The following is a 23993-nucleotide window of genomic DNA, read 5'->3' as shown; positions in this document are numbered from 1 at the left end:
GGCCCACCACCCAAGAGGAGTATTCAGTGGCAAACTCTGTACTTGGAGCCGAACATGATATAGTCCAGAAAAAGTTGCTACTGTACTTGATTCCACTGAACGTATACTCTGGCCCTTGGGAAACAGCCTTTGTAGCCAATGGCTATCCATTCAAAACACAGAATATGCTTACATCAAGGGTGCTCAAACTTGGGTCTGCAGATGTTGTTGGACTACAGTGCCCATCATGCCCAGCCACAATGTGCATTGGGACTGGGGATGATAGGTGTTGCAGCCCCACAATGTCTGCAGACCCAAATTTGAGAACCTCTGCCCTATATGCAAAGATGCAGCCCTGAAATGTGTGGAAGTCATACCAAAACATTACCCCCACCCCACCCCCACACCGTACCTTAGCAAGGTTGTCACCTGATCTTACTGACCCTCATCCTGTGCCTTTAACAGTAGCCTGATATGTAGTTTAGCAGGCAGAGCTGATCCTGGCATGGATTTCAAGAACAGGAAAAGTCTCCCTTTCTTCATTTCTGGGTTAAGGCACAGAAGCAGGGCAGTCAGATAGGTGGAAACCATATCACGGAGTTACCAGTGTCCATCCTTGTGTTAACTGGAATAGAAATGCAAGTTTTCTAAGCTAGAGTGTTTTTTTAAAATTTGTTTTCAAATTGCTGAAGTCTGACCTTTTAGCAATGTTTTTAAAAACAATTCCCCAATGCCCTTATCTAGTTAGTATGACCAGTAGGCTTCTCAAGCTTTGTTCCCCCGGTAGAGATCCTGTCCTTTCCATAGGTCCAAATCATGCAGAAAATAAGCAGGGCACGATAAGCCTTATAGTTTAGATATTCAGAAGCAGGAGTTTTGGTGGGTGCAGCTTGTTATATCTGAGTACTTCAGGGTCAGGAAAAGCTACATCTGCAGAGAGCTTCATTTCTGTCTAAATATAACATGTTCCCCCCTTTTTACTTCAATTAAAAATAATGATAACATAAATACTTCTGTGCAACTATTAAATGGTGTGCAGCCTTGTCCTCCTTTCCACCTGGTCACCCTGTCTTTGTAATGTATGGTTTGGCCCACTTCCTAGAGCCATTGGTTACATTTCTGACTGCCATGCTGCTATTGAAGAAACAAGAAGCTTGCTGGGAAAAGGATAACAGCCCTAATCAAGATTTCAGACCTATTCGCCTATTTAGACATTTGGCTGTAAGTGCATATGGATGTCTGTACACTGTACTTCTTTTGGGGTGAATGACTGTACATCTGTTCATTTGAAAAGTGAATGTGGTACAGGGCCCTGAAATGCAGCACGCAGATATGAAGTGCTCTATTGTATTGGTGCTGAATACATGTAAAGAACTGTATATGTGTACATATATGTACAATGAGCACAGATTGTGTGTGCATTGCACACAATGTGTGAATAGGGCTTAAATTATCCTGGAAATTATAGGAGGAAGAATTGTGTATCAGAAATTACGCTAGAACTAGCTTCATGTCATGAGTCTTTACTGAATGTCCCACTTAAGCAGTCCAACCTTTAAAGAAAAAGCTCCAATTTGCTTGGCAGTTTTTATTTGCCCTTGGTTTTACAATACCACCCTTTTTTTAAATTTAAGGACTGAATACATGTACACACACACAAAGCTGTTATATAGTACCACAAAATAAAAACAAAAATAATTTGGTGTTAATTGCTTTGTGAAGCTGCTCATTTGTACAAACTAGTGAACAGCACACAGTATTGTGGGAGGGGGAATGGGTGCAGTATTCCAAGTAACAGGAATTCCCAGATGTTGACCACAACTCCCAGCATCAATGGCCTTTGGCTAGGGATTATAGGAGCTGTAGTCAACAACATCTGGGAATCTCTGTTACAGGGAACACTGAATGGGTGTTGGGAAAAGAAAACATGTTCATTAGATAGATTTCTTTATGGATATGGGGAAAGTAGGGGGAAAGAAACTTCCTGTTTCCCACCTCAGGTGTTGCCTGCTTTAAGTTTAGACACTGGCTTGCATTAGAGACAAATGGAGCCTCTCCATTTCTTTACCATCCTAGCTTTTCTCCAGTTTCTATGCTCTTAACTAGAAACAAACAGTTCCACCATTTAAGAAATGACTACACTAAACACTCAAACATTTTGATGTTATTCAGCAAACATCAGTTCATGCTGAATTTATTATTACTACTACTGCCACCCAACTTTTAACATAATGCTGACAGTGTGCTAAGAGGCAATGTGGTCCTTGCTTAAAGGACATGCAGTCTTATGTCAGGCAGACAACAGTGTGATAGTGGGAGAGGTCAGAGATTGACAGATTTCAGTGATGGAACAGGGGAGGGTCAGGCAGCACAGGAAGCAGAGGTAAGGGAGTCATCCCGTCTCCCTGAATTAGGTGCGAAAGCCATTGAGATTCAGATGGCTGAGCCATTGTGTTTGAATTCCCTTCTGCCTCCTAGTGGACGCTGAAATAAAATATGCATACAGTGCTTACACACAAAATCACACTCTTCTGCAACAACACTCCATGGCAACAGGAGATATCAGGTTATCCAGTTCCCTGTGTCAATCCCAGAGTAGTATCCTAGAGAATCAACAATCCCTCTCCAAAGGCCAAGTGTCTGGGCTGCTAAATCTGCTGCTTCATTCAATGGCTTGTATTGAAGTCTTCTCCAGTACCGTGTGGCATCCAGAGGCAGCAAGATGAGATTTTCCCAGGAGGCCATGTAAAGGTTCTGAAGACTTGGCCTTAAGCAAAACCAGCCAGTCCTCCCAATTTGGCAAGCCAAATCTGCTCAAATCAGTCATGAGGGTGTTGATTAATTTTCACTAGCGACAGGCTCTGCCCCGGAACCTGTTTTCAGTGCCAGAGTTCAGTCACCGAAGACATGAAGAAATAATAAAGGGGAACTCTGGGCATGTACAGAGCGTAAGGAGTCTCCACCCGCCCAATGAAGTAACTGCAGCTTAAAGCTTCTGAGAAGCCCTGGCACCTCTTTTTTTCTTTTTCATTTTACAAAGTTAAGCCCTATTGGATAGGGTTCTTTCTAGCTCTTGCAAATGCATCCTCAAGTCCAGATCTTCAGGCCTACTGGCTTAGCTTGTAGTTCCCCCTCCCAAAATCCAGATGCCTCCATGCTGCAGCTTGAGCCGGAGAACTTGCTTGCCTGATAATGTTGACTCTTTCAAGGTTTGGCAGGCAGGAAATACTGCTCCGAGGGGCTCCAGGTTGAATGTCCAGAAGATTCAGGCGAAAACAGATGACTGGAGGCTTCCAAGCCACTTTAACTAAGGGGAAGGAAACAAAGATATAGGTCAAGATCAAGGTGAGGGTAATTTGCATTTCTGCATGCCAGTTCCTCACTGGTGTCACATTGGAGCAGAGAAAGATGGACAGACTCCAGGCTTACAGAATCTACTTTGCCCGAAGTCTGAAAACCACCAGAATGCAAAACAATGCAGGGAGGGGTCTGCACAATGTGCATCCACTTAGAACAAGGTGCCTCTGAGCACATTCTAAGCCTAAGACGTGGTTTGCAGTAACAGATCAGTTGTCCTTTCACACAGAAATCCACTCCTGGTTTTCATCCAAGCTTTCTTTGTTTCAGCTGACAAATGTAGTGGTGCAGGGGAAGCATTTCCGTAGCTGCTATTGGTAAACAATTGGGAGTCAGAAACTCTTGCAACCCACCTCAATGTAATGAGTAGATCCCCATTTCCTTTCTGCCCAGCCTACCTTAGAGAATGTTTTCACAGGTGAAGCTTAAATTCTTTGAGCCTGTGTTGTGCAATTTGTCCGGTTCTTGGCACCACTTTTAAAGGACTAGAACAGGCTCAGAGAAGGGTAACAAAGACAGTGAGGGGTCTGGAGACCAGGTCCTGTGAGGAACAGGTGAAGGAGTTGGGTATGTTTAGCATGAAGAAGAAGAGAAGCCAGCGGAATGATATGAGAGCCATCTTCAAATATCTTCTGAAGGGCTGTCAAAGAGGGGGGGGGGGAAGGAGGAGGAGGAGGAGGGCTGTGGGCCACCTCCAGCCTCAAGGGCAGGGTGCCTCTGAGTACCAGTTGCAGGGGAGTAACAGCAGGAGAGAAGGCATGCCCTCAACTCCTGCTGTAGGCCACTGTGTGAAACAGGATGCTGGACTAGATGGGCCTTGGGCCTGATCCAGCAGGGCTGTTCTTATGTTCTTATGACTTGTTCTCTGTTGTCCTGAGGGCAGGATTAGAACTAGTGAATTGATATGGCAAGGAAGCAGATGATGACTTTGCTTCCTTAGAATTAGGAAGAATCTACAAATTAGGAGGAAATCCTAGGAATTAGGAGGGATTTCCTAACTGTAATAGCTGTTCAGCTGTGGAACAGTCTGCCTCATGAAGTGGTAGGCTCTCCTCCTCTAGAGGTTTTCAAAGAGATCCTGGAGAGCCACATGTCAGGGGTGCAGTAGTAATTTGTTGCACCAAGCAAGATCTCCTTCTAACTCTAAGGTGATGATTTCCAGTATTTGTGACAGGGCACACCATTATGCCAGGATAAGTATATTTTATTTATCAAAATGAGGCCTGATCTGGATTGGGACTATTATTTTTTTCATTATTTATTCATTCATTCATTGATTTACTCCGTATACCGCCTTACTCCAAAGGCTCTAGGCGGACTACAGGTGAGGGCAGGGGTTTTAACCCTTGACCGCTGCCTCTGATATGGATTAACCACTGCCCCGCCCCTCCATGGTTGCTGTGGGCCCCAGGGGCAAAACTCCCATTGGGACTAGGAGCTTTCCTCTTGGGAGAGATAGCAGGTCCAGGGGGCCTGATCCAGATCATAGCAAGGGCAAAGCCCTCCATCCCACATGCTCAAGTCTGAATCATCCCTCTAATTACTACTGGATAAAGAAAAACTATATACATCGAAGCAACGCACATTATTAATTTAACAAGCAGTTCAGTCCTTATACACTCTAAATGGCAAACTTTGGGGGTGGGAGTAGCTGTGACCTGTGCCTCTCATTCTTGTTTTTTAACCCAGTTATTAGAAGTTTGGAAATTGATGATATAAGGTCACTCGCATCACTTGGAAGAGGAAGTCAGGGCTTTATCATGTGCATTAGCAGTTAGGACAATGTAGGTTTTACAATCACCTTGTGCACGGAATGAATCAAAAGCCCCTTTTTATGCTTCATGTGTGAAAACACCATGTATATATATTGTTGGAAGAAACTTCATAGGTTAGTGCAACCATTCTTTGCTTCCGGATTTCCGGAAACTTGAACCATCCTTGGCAGATGTCCATTCAGTTTTCTTTTTTAACCTTTTCTAAGAAAGGAATTGTTACATCTTCTCTAAACTACCATTGTACAAGCACAGTTGAGCAGTTCTAATCTCTCTTATACATGTGGTACATATGTCACTGGTGAAGCACAAGCTATGCCTCTAAATTCAGCCCCTGGCAGCATCAGTTAGAGAGTCTCACAAAACGGAGAAGGTAAGTGGACTCACCATCTGCAGGCTTCTCTGATCCCCTGCTGGAGAAAGAAAGGGAGAGAGAGGAAGATGGTATTAGGTGGATAGGTATAGATCATTATGTTTCTGTGTCTATTCTTGTAGAGCAAGAGAAAATCGAAAATGAGTTTGCTCATAGTTGTGTTGATTGGCATTAGATTCAGCACAGGCAAAATATACTCCACTTCATTTGCACAATGCACAATTAACGTATGGAACTCCCTGCCACAGAATATAGTGATGGCCACTGATTTAGGGCCAAATGTCACATTACATCAAACATGTCATTTGGGCCTGTGTGTTTCTTTTTTAAGTGTAAATAATAGAGGCTTCTAGGAACATAGGAAGCTGCCTTATACCGAGTCAGACTATTGGTCTATCAAGCTCAGTACTGTCTACATTGAATCAGTATTGTCAATACTGACTGAAACCTTGGAAAGCAACAACTCTCCAAGGTTTCAGGCAGGAGTCTTTTCCAGCACTACCTGAAGACGCCAGGGATTGGACCTGGGACCTTCTGCATGCAAAGCAAATGCTCTACCATTGAGCTACAGCCCCAGCCCCACCAAGAGGGTGGTGGGATCAGGGTCAGAAGGGCAGCACATGGAGAGGAGTATTTCAAACTTTTCCACATTGGTCACAATCAAAATGGTGCCCCCAAAGCTGCAATGGATGCCAGGGCGAAGGAAGCGTCTGCTGGTGCCAGTGGGAGCTTCCATCCCCAGACTAATAGTGACATGTTGTAAAAAGAGGGCAGTACTGTACCTGTTCTCATCCTGACCTTGGAGAGCCTTCCTATGGCAAGGCTGCCGAATGCCTTGCACTAGAGCAGAGTTTCTTAACCTTGGACCCCCCCAGATGTTGCTGGACTACAACTCCCAGAATCCCCAGCCATGTCCATTGTGGCTGGGGATTCTGGGAGTTGTAGTCCAGCAACATCTGGGGGCCCAAGGTTAAGAAACCCTGCACTAGTTGGCACTCAGAGCGGTGCAAGAGATGCTAATCTAGACATGTTATTACAGTTTCCAAGTTATCCTGACAAGGGCAAGGCTGTTATTACTACAAACTATCTGAGCGTCATGATTTAACCAAGGTCAGCAGCGGACTGGAAGCAGGTTTCCCAAACCCCAAGCAGACACCTACTCCTCAGTGTTTCACAGGTGGATGTTTGTTTATTTTTACATTTACATCCCACTCTCCCTCCAAGAAGCCCTCAGTAATAGTGCATGGTTATGTTTATCCTCACAACAACCCTGTGAGGTAGGTTAGGCTGAGAGATGTGTGACTGGCCCAAAGTCACCCAGTGAGTTTCATGGCGGAAAATGAAACAACTGACATAAGGACATGCGTGTAAGACGTCACTGAATGAGGTACCTCCACTGCTGTTACTCACTGCTGAAAGCACTCATCTAACTGCTATATTTGTTTGCTGCAGGGTTGCACAAGCATACCTGCCAACATGTCCTTATTTTTCCATTCAGGTGGATGGGAAAATAGGGACATGTTGGCAGGTATGCATAAACAGCACTCTTATACTGGGTCAGCCCATTGGACCATCTAGCTCAGTATTGTCTGTACTTCCTGGCCACAGGCCTCCAGGGTTTCAGGTGAATGGGAGGGAGTCAGGGGTTAGGGTCCTCTTATTGAATTCGGCCATAATTCTAGCACTGGTGCCTAAGTTGGGGTAGAGCCCGACACTACCATACCATCTCTATGACAGACTGAAATCTAGCAGCTGCAGCCCATTCTTGGCACAGCCACCTTTGTGGAGGGAGAAGGCTGTATCTGTTGAATTTCTGCCTGCTGGAGGGAAAGCCATTTCGGCAGAAACGAAGGTGGAACCGTAGCACCCTCACATGACTGCACATGCCACTTGCTCAGCTGGGATCCCACATGCTGTTGATTTGCAAGAACCAGGAGTGTTTGGCTGCTCTCCAGGTGTGGAGTAATGTAAACATACCAGTGCCTGAGGCCGCCTTACCTAATTGCTGGCCTGCAAGTTATCAGTCATGGAGAGGGTGGCGCCCCTGAAATCCTTCCAGCCAGTTACGCAACATCCCCTGCTTGTGCCATCCCAGCTAGATTGTACAATTACCACCCCGCTCCAGCCATCCTGTGCACATTAGGTCACCTTCCACCAGCTCAGTCTCCAGGAATTTACAGGCTGCCTGCCTCTGTTAATGATGCTCTCTGGGGCGGAAGCATCACACCACTGCCAGCAGTCCTCCAGTACCCTTGGTACATCCTGCACAAGAACTCTTAATTCAGATAACTTCATTGGACTCCTCCTGTGGTGGCTGGCAGCTTTTGAAACTGGCCTCTGTAGCAACCGCGTCAACAGGCATGGACAGCATGGTGCCCTGGTTGGAATGTTGGACTAGGAGTCACTGGGAGACCCAAGTTCAAATCCCCATTCAGCTACGTAAACTCACTGGGTGACTCTGGGTCACCCAGAGTTCTCAGACTAGCCTACCTCACAAGAGTGTTGTGAGGAGAAACATAACCATGTAAATTGCTCTGGGCTCTGTCGAGTAAGAGCATGGAAATTAAATGGAAATTAATTAATTAATTGATTGATTAAATTAAGCAATCAAATAAACAAATAAACAAATAAATAAAATATTTCACCCCATGCAGTGAAAAGCATCACAGACTGATTTATGCAGATCATTCTGCTGTTGATTGCACAAGAGCAGGCCAGGCTGAGTTTGGGTCAGTTGGCTATCCTACCTACTCCCCATTCTGCCTACTACACATTATCTGGATTTGTTTCAATCTGGTTTTTGACCTCCTTATGGGACTGAAACTGCCTTCGTTGCCCTGGAGGCTTTTCAGACAGCAGGATTTACCGCAGGTTTACTGCAAGGCTTTACTGTGAGTTCAGGGCATAACAGATAATCTGATGCGAAAATAGGATTTTTTTAAACCCCAGACATGAATTGGGCTAGATTCCAATATGGAGGGGGAACCCTGAATCATGTGTGAAGTTGTCTCTGATATCTCACTCAGACTTGGGGGGTAAATCTGGCTGATTGGTGAATGCACACCCACCCTCCCAAAGTAAAATTGTGGTAAATTACTGTCTGAAAAAGCTCCTGGTGGGTGATCTACACCAGGAACTAAGCAGAGGGAGTGGATCCCCATCAGTTCTGCTGGTCCTCTCAGTAACTTTCAGTTCCATCAACCATGGCATCCTTCTGGGCCATCTCTCTGAGTCTGGGCTGGGTGGGTCAGTTTTGGATTAGCTTTAGTCCAGTCCTACTTGGAGGACAAGTCCAGAAGGAGTTATTGGGAGATTAGTGCTCAACTCCGTGGCTGTTGGCCGGTGGGGTCCCTCAGGAATAGACCTTCCTCCCCACACACTTTGTTTTTTTAAAAACATCTAAATGAAACTGTGGGAGATCATCCAGAGATTTGGGCTGGGGTGGTGTCAGCAATGTATGTATAACTGACACCCAATTCTATCTCACTGTGTTATCTGATTCCAGGGAGGTAGCAGAGGTTCTGAGCTGGGGTTTGGAACGTGTTGGGCTGGATGTGGGCTAACAAGCTGAAGCTGTTAGTCCAAGGTGGTGGCGATGGTAGTTGGATCTGGCACTGCTCCTGAGAACCAGCTGGCCAGGAGTACCTTTGCACAGCTTTGGCTGGTGCACCATTGGACAATGAGTCTCTCTGCTCCGATTTCCTTTTAGTTGGCTGTAGCTGTGTTTGTTGATTTTTAGGGAATTTTAAAATTGTTGTTTTGATTAGTTTATTGTTTTCAGTTTGTTCTGCACTGCCCTGGGCTCCCAGGACACAGCACAGTATATACATGTAAAAGCATAATTTCCCTCTATGGTCCCAGTTGGCCAACCTCACTCCTCACTGGCTACACATAGGGAGCTGCCTATACCGAGTCAGACCATCGATCCCTCTAGTTTAGCATGGTCTACACCGACAATACTAAGAGTGGCTTTCCAGGGTTGCAGACAGGAGGCTTCCCCAGCCCTGCCTCTAGATCAAGGCTGCTCAACTTCGGCCCTCCTACAGATGTTGGCCTACAACTCCCATAATCCCTGGCTATTGGCCACTGTGACTGGGAATTATGGGAGCTGTAGTCCAAAAACAGCTGGGGGGGGGCTAAGTTGAGCAGGCCTGCTTTAGAACCTGGGACCTTCTGCATTCGAAGCCCTTCCACTGAGCCATGGTCTCTCCTCAGCTCCAGCTATATGACACATCTGGAGTCATACTTGCCATAGTGGGGAGAAATGATAGAATTGTGGAGGGAGTGGCAGGGGGTGAGGAGGAAGCCAAGAAGGACCTGTGGCTAACTTGTCACTCACATTAGCAAGCAATTTAGACGGCAATGCCAGTGTCAGGAGATAGGAATGCTAGGCTCTAAGTGTGCCACACAGCCCTAGGTGTGCCCATGAGGGCAGACTAAAGGATAGGATAAGGAACAGGCAAGAGAAGTCTGGGCTGCTTCCTTTCCCACTGCACTGGTAATAAAAAGCACAAATATCCAGCTTGTAACCTGGCCACCTCGGGTGCTAGACACTGAAACTGCCCGTCCTGGCTTCCTGGTTCCCCAGCCTACTGTAATTACACAGGGCTCTGTGGGCACCGGGAGTTGAAATCGACTTGATGGCAAACTTTACTTTACTTCCTATAAGTAATGATGGTTTAGCATGGCCAGTGTAGACTTTAGGATGCTCAGCAGGGTACATTAGGTGATGGATAGAATTTAGAACCAAATGACAGTGATCCTGCCCTGTAAACATTGGACTCATTTGTGCTACATGCTAGCATGAGGTCACTGCTGACTTGGTGCCAGCTTCCTCCCCCCCCCCCCGTCACAAGAGTATCAGATGTAGTTTCTGATTGCTTTGCAATGATGTCACACACAACTAATGAGAGGAAGTCTTTCCTGGCCACTTCCTCATGTTTGAAAGACTAGAAGTCTGTGTTCAAATGCATCAGTTATACATTCCATCTCTGTACTCCCAGCTGGATTGCATCCTCAACAGAGGGAGAGGGGGACACAGCTAAGTGGCAGGAGAGATGCCTTGTCCTCTCAAAGGCCTCTGGTTCAATTGTACAGCAATTGTACCTGCCCATCCCTGATAAAGGCTGCTGTCTTACAACCTGTACAAAGAGGATGCATCTACATTTAAAGTCTGATTCAGACATGACGTTGCAAGTGTGTTCAGATATCTGTGTACATGTACACATTTTTATGTGAATGACTGTACTTGCTTTCATATTTAAAAGTGAATCTGGGTAGAAGTCCCAGAAATGCAGGCTACAGATAAGAAGTGTACTGCTGTGCTGTACCTGGATAGAAATTGGCGTGTGCATATATTGTGATTGTATGTGCATTGTGAATATGTATGTGCATTGTGAACATGTGAATAAGGCTTTTATCTCCCACTGCAACCAGAGAGAAAGTATAACCCAAACTCCTGCCACCTACTTCCCTATCCCCACCTGCGGTGTGAAACGCCTGAAATTTTGCTCACTGCAGCAGGTGAGAGCAGGACAGATAACAGAACCCAGGAGGGAACTCACAGGTGAAGCTGTGGCTGCCCCCCACCCCTTCATTGAGTGATGTACAGCAAGATGTTCAGTATCTGGGTCTCAAGGTGGCCACCTTCATCCCTTTCTCTTGGCTGAGGTGTGACACACAAGGAGTCTTGTTCACTACAACAGCATATCGGAAGTTGCCTTATACCAAGTCAGACCATTAGTCCTTCTAGCTCAGAATTGTCTACACAGACTGGCAGCAGCTTCTCCAAGGTTGTAAGGAGGAGTCTCTCTCGGCCCTATCTGGAGATGCCAGAGAGGGAACTTGGAATGTTCTGCATTCAAGCGTGCAGATGCTCTTCCCAGAGCAGCCCATCCCCTGAGAGGAATATCTTAATCTCTAGGCTTGACTCCTGTAATGTACTCTACGTGGGGCTGCCTTTGTATGTAGTCTGGAAACTACAATTGGTACAGAATGCGGCAGCCAGATTGGTCTCTGGGTCAGTCTGAAGGGACCACATAACACTGATTCTGAAATAACTGCACTGGCTGCCAATATGTTTCCAAACAAAATACAAAGTGCTGGTTATTACCTACAAAGCCCTCAATGGCTTGGATCCAGGGTACTTTAGGGAATGCTTTCTCTGTCATGAACTCTGTTGCCTATTAAGATCATTTGGAGAGGTCCGGTAACGGTTGCCACCAGCTTGTTTGGTGGCAACTCAGGTCTGGGCTTTCTCTGTAGCTGCTCTGGGACTCTGGAATACACTCCCCATTGAAAGAAGAACACTTCTTTCTCTGCTTGCTTTTAGGAAGACCCTCAAGATGTTCCTGTTTTCCTAGGCTTTTAACCGAAATTTAATTTTAATGTTTTTATTTACTGAAACTGTTTTAATCTGTTTTATGAATTTTAACTTTTTTAAATATTGTTTTTACATTTGTTATGTTTTTAATTTTGTACACTGCCTAGAGATGTCTATATTGGGCAGTATAGAAATATGATAGATAGATAGATAGATAGATAGATAGATAGATAGATAGATAGATAGATAGACAGATCATGGGATGGGGAGGGAGCAAGTGAGAACAGTCACCATGCCTCATCTCCCAATTTCACAGTAGAGTCCAAGGTACATGGGGAATCTATGGGTTGCAATCTGTTGCTCATGTGAAGAGGAAAAATGGCTACTGGCAGGTGCAGTTTGGCATGAGAAATGACAACTTTCTTTCTCTTCATCTGGTCAACATGCATGGGCATCACAAATAATTCCTAAAAGATACATTGAAATTAGCCATTGCTGTTCTGCCTGTAACTTATAATATCTTACCTTCTTTATGTTTAATTATCATATATTATTATGTAGTGAAAGACATTTGCTTTGAACTGGCAGCTCAGCCCTGGCCAGAAATCATCTTGCTTATCCTTGTGGCTGGTAACATGGCTTTAGAAACATCAATGAAACACATGAACTACAAACTAGCTTAAAGTGAACAATGCAAAAGCAACTGCATGCTGATGACTAATATTCACATGGGGGTAGGAATGTGGATCAAAGTGGTGATCCAAAGAAGAAACACCCATTTCTGTGCAAGACAACTGTGCAAGACAACTGTGCATATCCAGATGTTTACTTGCATAACTGCAACACATTCCACTGCCAAAGAGAGAAGCTGCCATTCACTTTTAAGAGCTGCTTGCCTCTTTGGCAGTGGATACTGCTTCAGTGAAAACATCAAATAATGCTCTGGCTGCATGCACAGTTCTCTTCTACACATGCCTACCCTTTTTGAAAAATCCAGGCCTGACTGTGTTTTGACAGTTGAATTAAGAATAGCCTCTCTTGAGGCAATTGTAAATGACGGTAACATGAGTCACTAGTACAACATATACCATTTAAAATTAATTCAAGAGCCTGGCTGGAAGTTAGATTTGTATTCGTGTGTTATGCAAGATGCACTATTTTGATCAACTGTGAATGGGCACAATCCTGAGCAGGCACATTAGTACTACTACCGAAAAGTCAAGCATCTAGGCTTTCTTCATGGGGACATCACCTCTTCTAATCTGTCGGGTGGTTGCAGGGAAAATGGGAAGCACAAAAATGGTGTTTTCTGCATTATTTGTAAGGTTTCCCTGAGTAGTAATAAAAATACTAAGCATTTTTATAGCACTTTCCTTACAACAACCCCATAGAGTGAATAATATTATCTCCTTATTGCAACTAAGTCTGAAAGGGAGTAGCTTGCCTAAGACCTCCTAGTGAATTCATAGCAAAGGAGAGATTCAAACCAAGGAAATCCCGATTAATAGCTTAGTCTCTTGGCTACTGCTCTATACCAGCCATGGCAGCCTTTTCATGAGGCAAGGTGGGGCAGTTGCCTCAGGCATCAGATTATTGGGGCACTGGAGAGGCAGGAAGTCCCCCCCCCACACACAAACACTTTTAAAAAGGGACAGAGGGGGAGGGTGCAGGTAAGGGGAGCACATCTGGAGTGCTGACTCAGGCACACAGAGATCTTGAGCTGCCACATCAGCTCTCACAGTTCTTCTGCACATTTTATCTTATGTCAGTGTTTCCACCTTTCTGTTTCATCAATGGTCCTCTTATTTCAGGGGGCAGGCAGGCAGGCAGACCATCTGTTCATTCATGCATTATTCAAGTCCCAAATCCCATGCTATAATCCATCAGCCAGACCTTCACTGCCATTCATGATTTTTTACAAATATACTCTGACCGTGTCTCCTCTGCCAAGAAATAACCCAAGGCTCTTCAACCTCTCTTTGTATGATGATGTCTTTTTCAAAGTGCATCCTGCCCTAAGCACGTGATGATCATTAAATCTGCAAAACACTTCTGGACAGGCTTAACCTGACTAAGAAATTAGCCTGGTCGGAGATATTATCTAGATCATCCCTTCAGCCCAGCAACATCCTCCCACAGCTCTGTCATTCTGCAAGCCTCATTTTTCACCATGTTCCTCCTCTGCACTTTCTCTCTTCTCCATTGTGTGCATTCTCCTTTTATCTTTATGTTCTTCTGTCTTTCCTCTCCCTGTTGCCAAGGGTCAGAGCTCCACCATGGCATCAGTAAGACTCTGTGACCAAAGAGTGGAGGAGCGGTTGAATGAAATAAGGTGACCAGATGCAACTGGGGGCAACAACGCGCCCACACCTTTAATAGTTGTGGAGAAGCAGGAGCTTTTTAAATATTTCTACCACCACCACCACCTTTTGGCAGGCAGGACCAGTTTTAAGAGAACTATCATCTAGGCAAGGAATGCCCACCCATGGTTATTTTATCAGTGTTGCCAAGTTGTATGGCCTGTGCAGATTTGCAGAACCTAGCAGTGTTAAAGGCCTGCTGTTCCCAGGCTTTCCCAGCAATGCCCTATGAAAAGGGCCCAGTGCTACCTCTCTCCGTAACTGACTGCCTTGCTTGCTGCCAGAGCTCTCTGGCTTCAGTTCTGGAATCCCACTGAAGTCTCCCAGGCCCGACTGCAGCTTTGTTTTTTCTCTCTCTCAGAGAGAGAGAGAGAGAGAGAGATTAGGCAGAGGATGCTTTTTCTAAATTCTGCTCCCCACCCCACTGCCGCCACCTCCCCCTCTCACTGCAGATGGCACACTCAACTGGCAAGCCACCAAGCTCAGCTCCATGTTCCCTTCTGGCAGGCATCCTGGATGATGGCCTGGCTAAGCCCAACTCTGTGCAGGCAGCCCTTGCTCAAACTTCCCCTCCTGCTGAACTATTAAAGGGGAGCATGGTTGACTTTCTTTGCATCTGGTAACGCCTGGAATCATTGGTGTGCCCAGTTTCTTGCAGGGCTGGAAAGTGTTTCAAAAAGCTTGTAGTGTGTTAGTAGCCTTGGCTTAGATAATTTTTCACTGGGGTTGTGGCAGGCCCCAATGAGGGGCCATTTCCATTTGCTCAAATGGCCTTTCCATTCGTTCAAGTTTTGAATACAGGCTTTTAAAAATTGTATTTGTGGCCCCTTTCATGACTTTGGCACACAATCTGTATCACAGTCTTACCAGAGACTGGGCCAAAGACCTCGTATGTGCTGTGAGCAGGCTGGCCCTGGGACTGCTGTCTCTGGTGCTGGTCTTGGTGCTCTGCAGCCGTATAACTAGTGCCAATTAACACAGCCTTTTAAAGGAGGCTACTTGACTACCAAGCCAGTTGTTGCTGGTTCAAGTCCCCACTGGTATGTTTCCCAGCTATGGGAAACACCTATATCAGGCAACAGTGATATAGGAAAGATGCTGAAAGGCATCATCTCATACTGCGTGGGAGGAGGCAATGGTAAACCCCTCCTGTATTCTACCAAAGAAAACCACAAGGCTCTGTAGGCACCAGGAGTCGACACCGACTCCACGGCACACTTTACTTTACTAGACAACTGGTGAGCAAGGGGGCGCATCTACACACACAGCCCGTATTTCAGACCAGAGGTGATTATGGTGGCCTCAGCAACCCTGCTTCTTTGGCCATTTTATTGGCTCTACGCACCTGAGTAGCTTACTAAAAATAATTACATGGGCCAATGTTCTAGGTATGCAGGCCAAGAAGGCATACATCTCTTAGCTGCAACCAAGAGGTATAAACATTGCTATAGATGTCGTAAAAAGTACCCTCAGCATGTGCTCTTAAAATACACCCTTCTTTTATATGTTAAACTTAATAGATTTAAGAGGATATTTGAACCTTAATGTGATTCTTACTCCACCTCCACTTAAATCTCCCCACCCTCCTCCCAGTGAACTGAGCACTGAATCCATGGCAAAGCAGGTGTCTGATTGATCCACCGTGCGTCTTAGTCAGGGGTTCTCAGCTTTGGGTTGGACTAAAACTCCCATCATCTTCCGCCACAATGGCCTTTGATTATGGGAGTTGTAGTACTCCCCCCCACCGACCGTGAACTGAGCACCAAATCCATGGCCAAGCAGGGGTCCAATTGCTCCACCATGTGCCCAAGACAGGAGTTCTCAACCCTGGGGTTCCAGATGTTGTTGGACTACAGCTCCATTTATCCCCTGCCATAATGGCCTTTGGTGATGGGAGTTATAGTCCAATATCCCCTCCCCACAATGAATTGAGGGTCATATTCATGGCCAAGCAGGTGTGTGACTGCTCCACCATGTGCCTAAGGCTTAGACACACCATGTCTGGGGAACACTGTGCCGTTCTCCCATCCTGTGCCACCATCACACCAAAACTCAACCCACTCTTGGAAGGTTTGTGATGCCCCATGTGTGCCCAGGGCTCCGGATCACTGGCTCACTAACTTGCATCTCACTGTGATATAGTGATTCCGTAAACTGATCCCAAGACTGGGCCCTAAAACTGTAATTTCCTTCAAGGGCATGAGAGGGGAAGGAAACTTAAGTTATATAGTCAAAGCCAGGCAACAAGTAATTGGCAGAGGAGACCTAAAAACCTGAAGCAGGCCCAACTGCACACTACGTAAAGCCCATCATTAATCGACAGGCTTAACACAGGAACTGGACCAGAAGAGCATGTTTTTAGTGAAGACAAAAAGCCAGCCATGGGGTGCCCAATCCAGTTTAGGGCCACATCATGCGGAGAGTTGACACTTCCTCCCTGCATCATTTTTCTGCTAAAAAACTCCCCAATGAAGAGGCTAATTGTAGCAAATATCCACTTCAAAGAGGGGCCAATAAACCATGATTATTACATTAATTTTTATTCCATCCTTCCTCCAGGTTGCTCAGAACACCAGTTCCCATTGTTTATCCTCACAACAACCCTGTGAGGCAAGTGAGGCTGAGAGTTGGTGACTAGCCAGGTCACACACAGTGACATGGTTGAGTGAGGATTTGAACCTGGGTCTTCCCAGTCTGTCCCACATTCTAACCAATAGTCCACAGCAAGGTTGCCAGAACCTAAGGGGTATACTCATGGGTCAAATGGGCCGTAAGCCAGAATGTGGCTTTAAAAAAAGGGGAAGGGGTCCACTCATATCCAGCAGATCTGCCCACCAGCCTACAAGAACTTGGAGCCAGCCCTTCTTGTACCGTAAAATATGTATTTTTATTTATTTACTTACATGTACATCCTGCTCTTCCTCCAAGGAGCCCAGAAGAGTGTACATTGTTATGCTGATCTTCACAACAACCCTGTGAGGTAGGTTAGGGTGAGAGATACTGTACATGAAAGGCCCAAAGTGAGTTTCATGGCTGAATTAGGATTTGAACTTGGGTCTCCCAATCCTAGTCCAACCCTCTAACCACTACACCATGAAAGCAATGTGGTTAAGAAACAAGACCATGTGGGAATGCTTGCTTAGGTTTCTTCCTCTCTCTGCCTTCACCACTTAGTCACAGAAGGCAGCTCAATGTTAGTATCGCTCACATCAGCTCTTCCCCCTCCAGTATCTCATTTGTATCTTGTCTATCTAGAACTGCAAGGCAGTCTCTTCTGGTCTCCACTCTCCTCCACCTCCCAGGTAAGTGGGAGAAGGTGAAGCAACAGAAGGATAAGGATTTGTGGATGGACGAGATAAATTATGCCTGGGGTGATTGGGAAAGGTGGATCAGATTAAGGAAATATCCACAGCACAGGATTCTTTCATCAGAACTCAGCGGGGTTACTGACTGTTACGCAGTTCAAATCTATTATTCTTATTTGCCATGTTCTGTTTTTAGTAAGCACATCAAGACAGGCCATATCTTATTGGATTATCTTCTTTTGACAAGAATATGCAAGTTTTCAAACTGCCAGGACTCTGCTCCAGGAAAACAAAAATTCAAAGTAGAAAACCAGAAGGTAGGATCTTGCAAGCCCAATCTGAGTTTGCAGTCAAACCAAATTTATTACCAATGCAAATAGATCAGTTACGCCAGGATAGTATGTCATAACAGCAAACTTCACATATACACTGAAAATGTGTTAGGGGGACAGGCGCCACAAACACACGGGTACAAATTGCCAGACACTCCCATATGCTTATGGACTCTTCAACAACCATCCTAGAGATAAATGTCAGATTGGGGCAGGGTTTCCCTATACTGTCTCCCATATTGTTCTGACAGTTTTTTATGTTTCTCACTGCTGTTCTGCACAGTAATAAGTTTCCTCCCTCATCTTTTAATAACAATTCTAATTAGGTTGCCAACTCTTTTGTCAACCCCTGCACCTTTAACAAAACAGGTTGCTTTGCAGACATTAGCAGGTGATAATGCTTATTTCCATATTATGAACAGATTCATTGCAGATCAAGTTACTATATTAAAAGCCTAGGAGCAGGCCAGGCATCTTCTTCCTGGTCAGTTGGTAACTGTAATTCTAATCCAAAGTCTGTTCTGAACATTATTTGAGACCCCTGCTCTATAAGTGCCTATGCCAGTCATTTCCTTTGCACCTTTGTTTCTTTTCTGATTATGTGACAGAGGTAATACTAAGGTTGCCAGCTTTTTTCTGGCTGCACTTCCTGTGTCTTTAATAGCAGGTGACCACATTTATCTCTATGATACAAGTGCAGGAGCAGGACAGGCTAGTTACTTGTCATCTGGCAACCCCAGGAAGTACTTTTCAGTTTAGAGCTGAAGCCCTTTGCCTAGATTTTTACCAGCAGTTGACAACTTTCATACACTTTCTGACACTGAGGACATCCAAGAGACGAGAGTTTCTGTGGTCAACCCTAGAAGTTGCCCATGCAAGTGGCACAGTGCATATAGAAAAATATCTAACTAGATAGAAAAAATATATAGATAGAAATAGAATAGCTAGAAGAGAGGGGGCGTTAAAGGTAAAGTGTGCTGTCAAGTTGATTTCGACTCCTGGCGCCCACACAGGGACAGGAGGGGGGAGGATAATTCAAAGATATGTGGTAGCGAAGCCCATGACAAAAACCCATGAAGCTGCCTTATACTAAGTCAGGCCATTGGTCCATCTAGGTCAGCACTATCTCTACTGACTAGCAGCACAGAATCTCAGACAGAGACTGTTCTCCTCTCCCAGCCCTGCCCTCCTGTCAAGGATTGAACCTGGGATCATCTACATACAAAGCAAAGGCTCTACTGCTGAGCTGCAGCTCTTCCATTCCCCCCAGCCACTTTTATAGTCATCCACTTATGTAGCTAAACTAACTTTAGCTTATTCCCACCTTCTTCTCTTTTTAATGACTCAGGTCTGTGCCTTCAACAGGTCTTCTCTCATTTTTATCTTACTCTTTTTCTCACCCCTTTCCCCTTAAGGTAGTAGCACAACAGTCCTCCCCTCCTTTTCAAAAAGATCTGCACAACAACCTTAAGAGACAGCTTAGACTGTGAGTGGTTGACAGTCCCAGCAAGCTTCGTAGCTAAGCAGGGAGCCTGACTCACAGAGAGTCCCCAAGGGAAGACGTTTCTCCTGTAAGCCAGATAAGAGATGTGGAGTGCGGGGAGTTTTCTGTGCCAAATGTTCTGTGTGCCAGGCTGCAGCTACAGGCATAGGAATAGCTTCAGTTTAAAACCAAAACCCAAAACTTGTTTATCTTACCTCTGCTAACTGAGCAAGAAGAACCTTTCAAAGTGGTCATTCTCTGATGTTTAGCAGGGGGAGAGCAACTGGCCCCATCCACCCCCAACACAGCATCCCTCCAGTGGCTGTTGCTGGTGTCTGCCTTATGTTTCTTCTTTAGATTGTGAGCCCTTTGGGGACGGAGCCATTTTATCTGTCAATCTATCTGTCAATCTATCTGTGTAAACTGCTTTGGGAATTTTGGTTGAAAAGTGGTATATAAATAATATTTGTAGTGTTCATAACTGCTTTGTCTTTCTGCTCTTCCTTCCATCCCAGTCACTACTTTTGTCTGTGCTAACACAAGTTGCGATGGTGCACCAAGCAAGCTGTTTGGGTTGGATCTGGGGTAATTCTGCATATGTGTGTGTGTGTATAATGTGGTCAGCCAGGGGACAGTCTGACTCAGACAGTGTGGTAGCCACAGGGAACATTGTGCTGTAAGTAATGCCTGCCTGCCACACATATGTTAAAGGCAGAGGAGCTCTGCTCAGACCCAGATGAGGTATGCAGGGCAGTTCTGCAGGGGCCTTGCTGTTCTGTTTATTATCTTACTTCGCAAAGCACCATGTACACCGCTGGTGATCTCTGGGGCCAGTCACCGTCTCTCAGCTTAGCCTACCTCACGGGGTAGTTGTGACAATAATAAGGCGGGGTAGCCTGGGCACACCGTCTTGAGCTGAGCTCGTTGGAGGAAGAGCAGGACATAAATGGGGCAAGTAGGAATAGCAAAAAGATGGTTCTTCGTGGACCTATTCCCCCCTACCCCGCATATTCTTAGCGAGGCAGCTATTTTGCTGTGGGTGCCTAAACCTGCAGAGTGCCTGCTCCAACGGCTGCTCTGGAAGGAACTGCAGCAATTATTATTATTATTATTATTATTATTACATTTATATCCCACTCTTCCTCCAAGGAGCCCAGAGCGGTGTACTACATACTTGAGTTTCTCTTTCACAACAACCCTGTGAAGTAGGTTAGGCTGAGAGAGAAGTGACTGGCCCAGAGTCACCCAGTAAGTCTCATGGCTGAATGGGGATTCAAACTCGGGTCTCCCCGGTCCTAGTCCAGCACTCTAACCACTACACCACGCTGGCTCAATGCAACTCAGTACCACGTGCATGCAGCTACCTAGTTTGGAGGAGCTGAGTGAGTGATTGATTAGATATCTTCCACCTTGGATCCATACGCTTAAGCTGAGTTTTTGCATCATTTGACACATAAAAGGAGAGCAGCTCTTGATGGTAGTCAGGGCTGTCCTTAGGGCATGGCAAGCAGGGCGAACACCCAGGCCCCACTCTTTTAACCCCCATTAGAGTTAACTGGTAGGGGGCTCAGCACTGGCTGATTTGCCCTGGGCCCCGCACCCCGGCATGGCTCTCTAAGGACAGCCCTGATGGTAGTACCTAGTATGCCTCTGATCTTGAATTAACAGCCATATTTATGGTACTAGTGAGAGGAAAGCATTTGTGTATGTTGTCTTTAGGAATCCTTCCTTTTTTCTGGAAGAGCTCCTCTGCAGCCTTTAGTTGCTGCACAACAGGCAGAAAATTAGCACGAGCTGTTTTCTCCATCAACACATTCCAGTAAGGGGGTGGGGTGGGGGGACATACTGGGTGGGATGTACTGCGGGGAGGAGCTTTACCTATTGAATTGCTGCGTGACATGCAGCAGCTATATGCAGGGTGGGGGGAAGATGGCAACATAGGAACACTTACATTTCCCCCCTAAGTTTTTGCTGTATACATTTAACACTCAATAGAAGGTTAGATTTCAAATAATGGTTAGATGTGGATACACAAGTAGACTGCCATGACAAAAATAAAAATAAAAATAAAAATGCACAGGACGTATCCTGGATCTTGAATTCTACCAAATCTATCTCAATTTTGGAACAAAAGGTTGCACTGCCCCCACTTCTAAAATGACAGGGAATAAGTTTTGGTGGAAATCACACCTTCCAAGTCAAAGACCCTTCTCCTACTTTCAGATATTTAGAGGCTGGTTCTGGTTACTCAGTGGTGAGAAAGAGAGAGCGAAACTTTGTACATGCTCAAGGGCAACATTTCCTTTGTCATTACTGCACCTTTTTTGGTAAATTCTGGGGTTGATCTATGCACTGGATGAGCCCCAACTCAAGCTCACCCCCTCCCGTACCTTTTCCTCCGAGATCTTGGTAACGGGAGTCCACCCTCCGCGGCGCCTCCTGGACTTGGTGGTAAGGGGCACCTGGGCTGTCTTGGCATTGAGGTGTTGCGTGATCTTGACCTCCACGGCCAGCTTGACATTGGTCCGGAGGTTCTTCCTCTCAAAGACTGTCTTGCACTGGGGACAAGAGAACACACTCTGGCCCTTCCTAGCTGCAGCCGCCTCCTCCCAGTAGCGGGTAATACAAGCCCGGCAGTAGCTGTGATCGCAGTCCAAGATCACCGGATCTTTAAAGTGACCCCTGCAGGCAGGGCAGATAGCAGCTCTCCGCAGCTCAGCCACGAGCCCTTTGCCTTCCATGGTGTGTGTCTGCTGCCTTTTGTGGCTGGATGCTTGCTAAGTACTGCCGTTTATATCAAAGGGGCGGGGGAGAAGGGAGGGCTGGGGAGGAGCATTCTTCCTCTTCCAGGTAAACAACTCTTGCACAATGAGCCAGTTCTTCCACTCTCAACTTGGCTGTCTGCACCGAAATATGGCAGGAACTGCCTCCCGGGTGGAAGACGGGTTTGTTTTGTTCTTGGGAAGATGCTGTCACCTGACAGGCTGCAGCTCTGAGGCCCAGAGAGAGGAGGGCCCAGGGCCAGAAATGGGGTTTCCTCCCCAGTGCTGAGGATTCCCACCTTCACTCTGCCCCTTCAGCTTTGGAGCTCTGCCTTGGGAATTGTGAAGTGGGGGGTGCGGGAGGCAGAAATGAAACCCATGAGCGCAGTCAGGGAGCACCAGGGCCTAGGCCGGAGAGGGGCACAACTCAAATGCCCCGGTGGGCCGGAACCACCCTTGACTTGGGGGGGGCGGGCAGGGCCAATTTTCACAGCACATTAATTACTATATTAAAATTTATTATAAAAAATGTTAATGAAAGTGAGGGGGGGGCAAAGGATCAGAGTCGGGGGGAAAGCAAGAGGAAAGAGAGGGCTGAAATGGTGTCAGTGGGCTCTAACCCAGGGCAAGAGTCTCAAGCAGCCAACTGCATTAAGTCACAGCTGCTGCTCAGCAGGAAAGGCCAAGAGCGACTCACCACTGCTGCTGCTGCAGGATATTTCTACCTGCGGGCCAGCAAAAAAAGTCCCCGAGGGCCAGATCTGGCCCCTGGGTCTTACGCTGCGCAGACCTGGCTTAGCCTCTTAACTTCTATCTATGTTAGTGCTTGCCTACTACTACTGCTGCTGCTGCTGCTGCTACTGCTACTACGAATATTTATATATCGCTTTCCAACAAAAGTGCCCCAAGTGGTTTACAAAGAGGAAGGAAGGAAGGAAAAAAAAGGTGTCATGTATGGCAATGTAAGAAATAATACCCGAGTTGCCTGAATCCAAGAATAAGTTCCCCTCCAGATTCTCTGATGTTAGGAAGGGGGAGGGAGTTCCTCTTCCTTTGGGGTACATACAAGTATCCTATACCATAAAAGCCTTAAGTGTGCGTCCGTGCTCCCCTTGTCTTTTTGGGCCGTTCTGGGCATGCGCAGAGCGCATGCCCAGATTGGCCCAAAAAGACACGGCCGCCCAGAGATGGGCGGCCATGTTGGCCAAATGGACAAAAGTGCCCCAAATGTTTCCCGCTGCGACGGCCGCCGCCAACTGCCCTCCCAGGTGGCCGAATCCGCCTTCCCCGCTCCCCCCCACATGAATAAAGGCCTAAATGGCCCAAATATTGCCTCCGCGGCCGCCGCCAACCATCCACCCGCCCTCCCAGGTGGCCGATCCCGCCTTCCCCGCTCCCCCCCACACGAATAAAGGCCAAAATGGCCCAAAATATTGCCTCTGCGGCCGTCGCCGCCAACCGCCCCCCCGCCCCCCCCAGCTGCCCGAGACCTCCTTACCCGAACCAGGGCGAAGTAAAAGCAAATTAGAGGAGCTCGCGAAAAGAGCTCCTCTCTCGGCAAAGCCACTGCCCAGACTGCCACTATGGACATAAAGGAAGCAATAGGCATCCTTTGCATCCATTTCAACAGTATGGGCAGCAGATTAGCACAGAGAGGAGCTCTGTTCGCGAGCTCCTCACTTCCACTTTGCAAATTATGCTTATCCTCCGTCCGACTGCCACGGGCTGAAGCGAGAAAGGTGGGCTTGGGCAACTGGGTGGGCGGGTGGGCGATAGGCGGGGGCGGTGGCCTTCTCATGGGCCAATTTGGCCCTTAATCATGTGGGGGGGAGCGGGGAAGGAGATTTTGGGAAGCTGGGAGGGCGGGTGAGCGGGCGGCGGGAGGACAGAGGGAGGAGGGGAAAATAAATAAATAAATAAAAACCTCAAGAATTTGACACAAGGGAGA

The 23993-nt window shown here is 46.5% G+C and overlaps 1 protein-coding gene across 4 annotated transcripts; it reads right to left on the bottom strand.

The window, feature by feature from the left end:
* Positions 1-1552: 1552 nt before the first annotated feature.
* On the bottom strand, positions 1553-23426 carry LOC128343563 (RING finger protein 39-like). 4 transcript variants are annotated; one of them, XM_053292831.1, is made up of 4 exons: positions 21674-23426; positions 17067-17136; positions 5496-5521; positions 1553-3286 (listed from the first exon to the last, which is right to left on the bottom strand). In XM_053292831.1, exons 1-4 carry the CDS (start codon positions 22022-22024, stop codon positions 3245-3247), a joined length of 489 nt encoding a protein of 162 aa, XP_053148806.1. In that variant the 5' UTR covers positions 22025-23426; the 3' UTR covers positions 1553-3244. The 4 variants fall into 4 exon arrangements, with proteins under 4 accessions (XP_053148806.1, XP_053148808.1, XP_053148810.1 ...); XM_053292833.1 differs by having other exon boundaries at positions 5496-5518; XM_053292835.1 differs by lacking the exon at positions 17067-17136 and having other exon boundaries at positions 5496-5518.
* Positions 23427-23993: the final 567 nt, after the last annotated feature.

The sequence above is a fragment of the Hemicordylus capensis genome, chromosome 2 (genome assembly GCF_027244095.1).
Source record: "Hemicordylus capensis ecotype Gifberg chromosome 2, rHemCap1.1.pri, whole genome shotgun sequence".
Lineage (NCBI taxonomy): Eukaryota > Metazoa > Chordata > Lepidosauria > Squamata > Cordylidae > Hemicordylus > Hemicordylus capensis.
This window is presented reverse-complemented; position numbering and strand designations above follow the sequence as displayed.

What these genes read in the sequence shown, in the direction of transcription:
- LOC128343563 (XM_053292831.1), bottom strand. Translation starts at nt 22,024, where the DNA reads ATGGAAGGCAAAGGGCTCGTGGCTGAGCTGCGGAGAGCTGCTATCTGC. An exon ending in CCAAGATCTCGGAGGAAAAG is followed by an intron (nt 17,137 to 21,673) that starts GTACGGGAGGGG and finishes CCTACCTCACAG; the next exon opens with GGTTGTTGTGAAGATCAGCA. An exon ending in ATCAGAGAAGCCTGCAGATG is followed by an intron (nt 3,287 to 5,495) that starts GTGAGTCCACTT and finishes CCTTCCCCTTAG; the next exon opens with TTAAAGTGGCTTGGAAGCCT.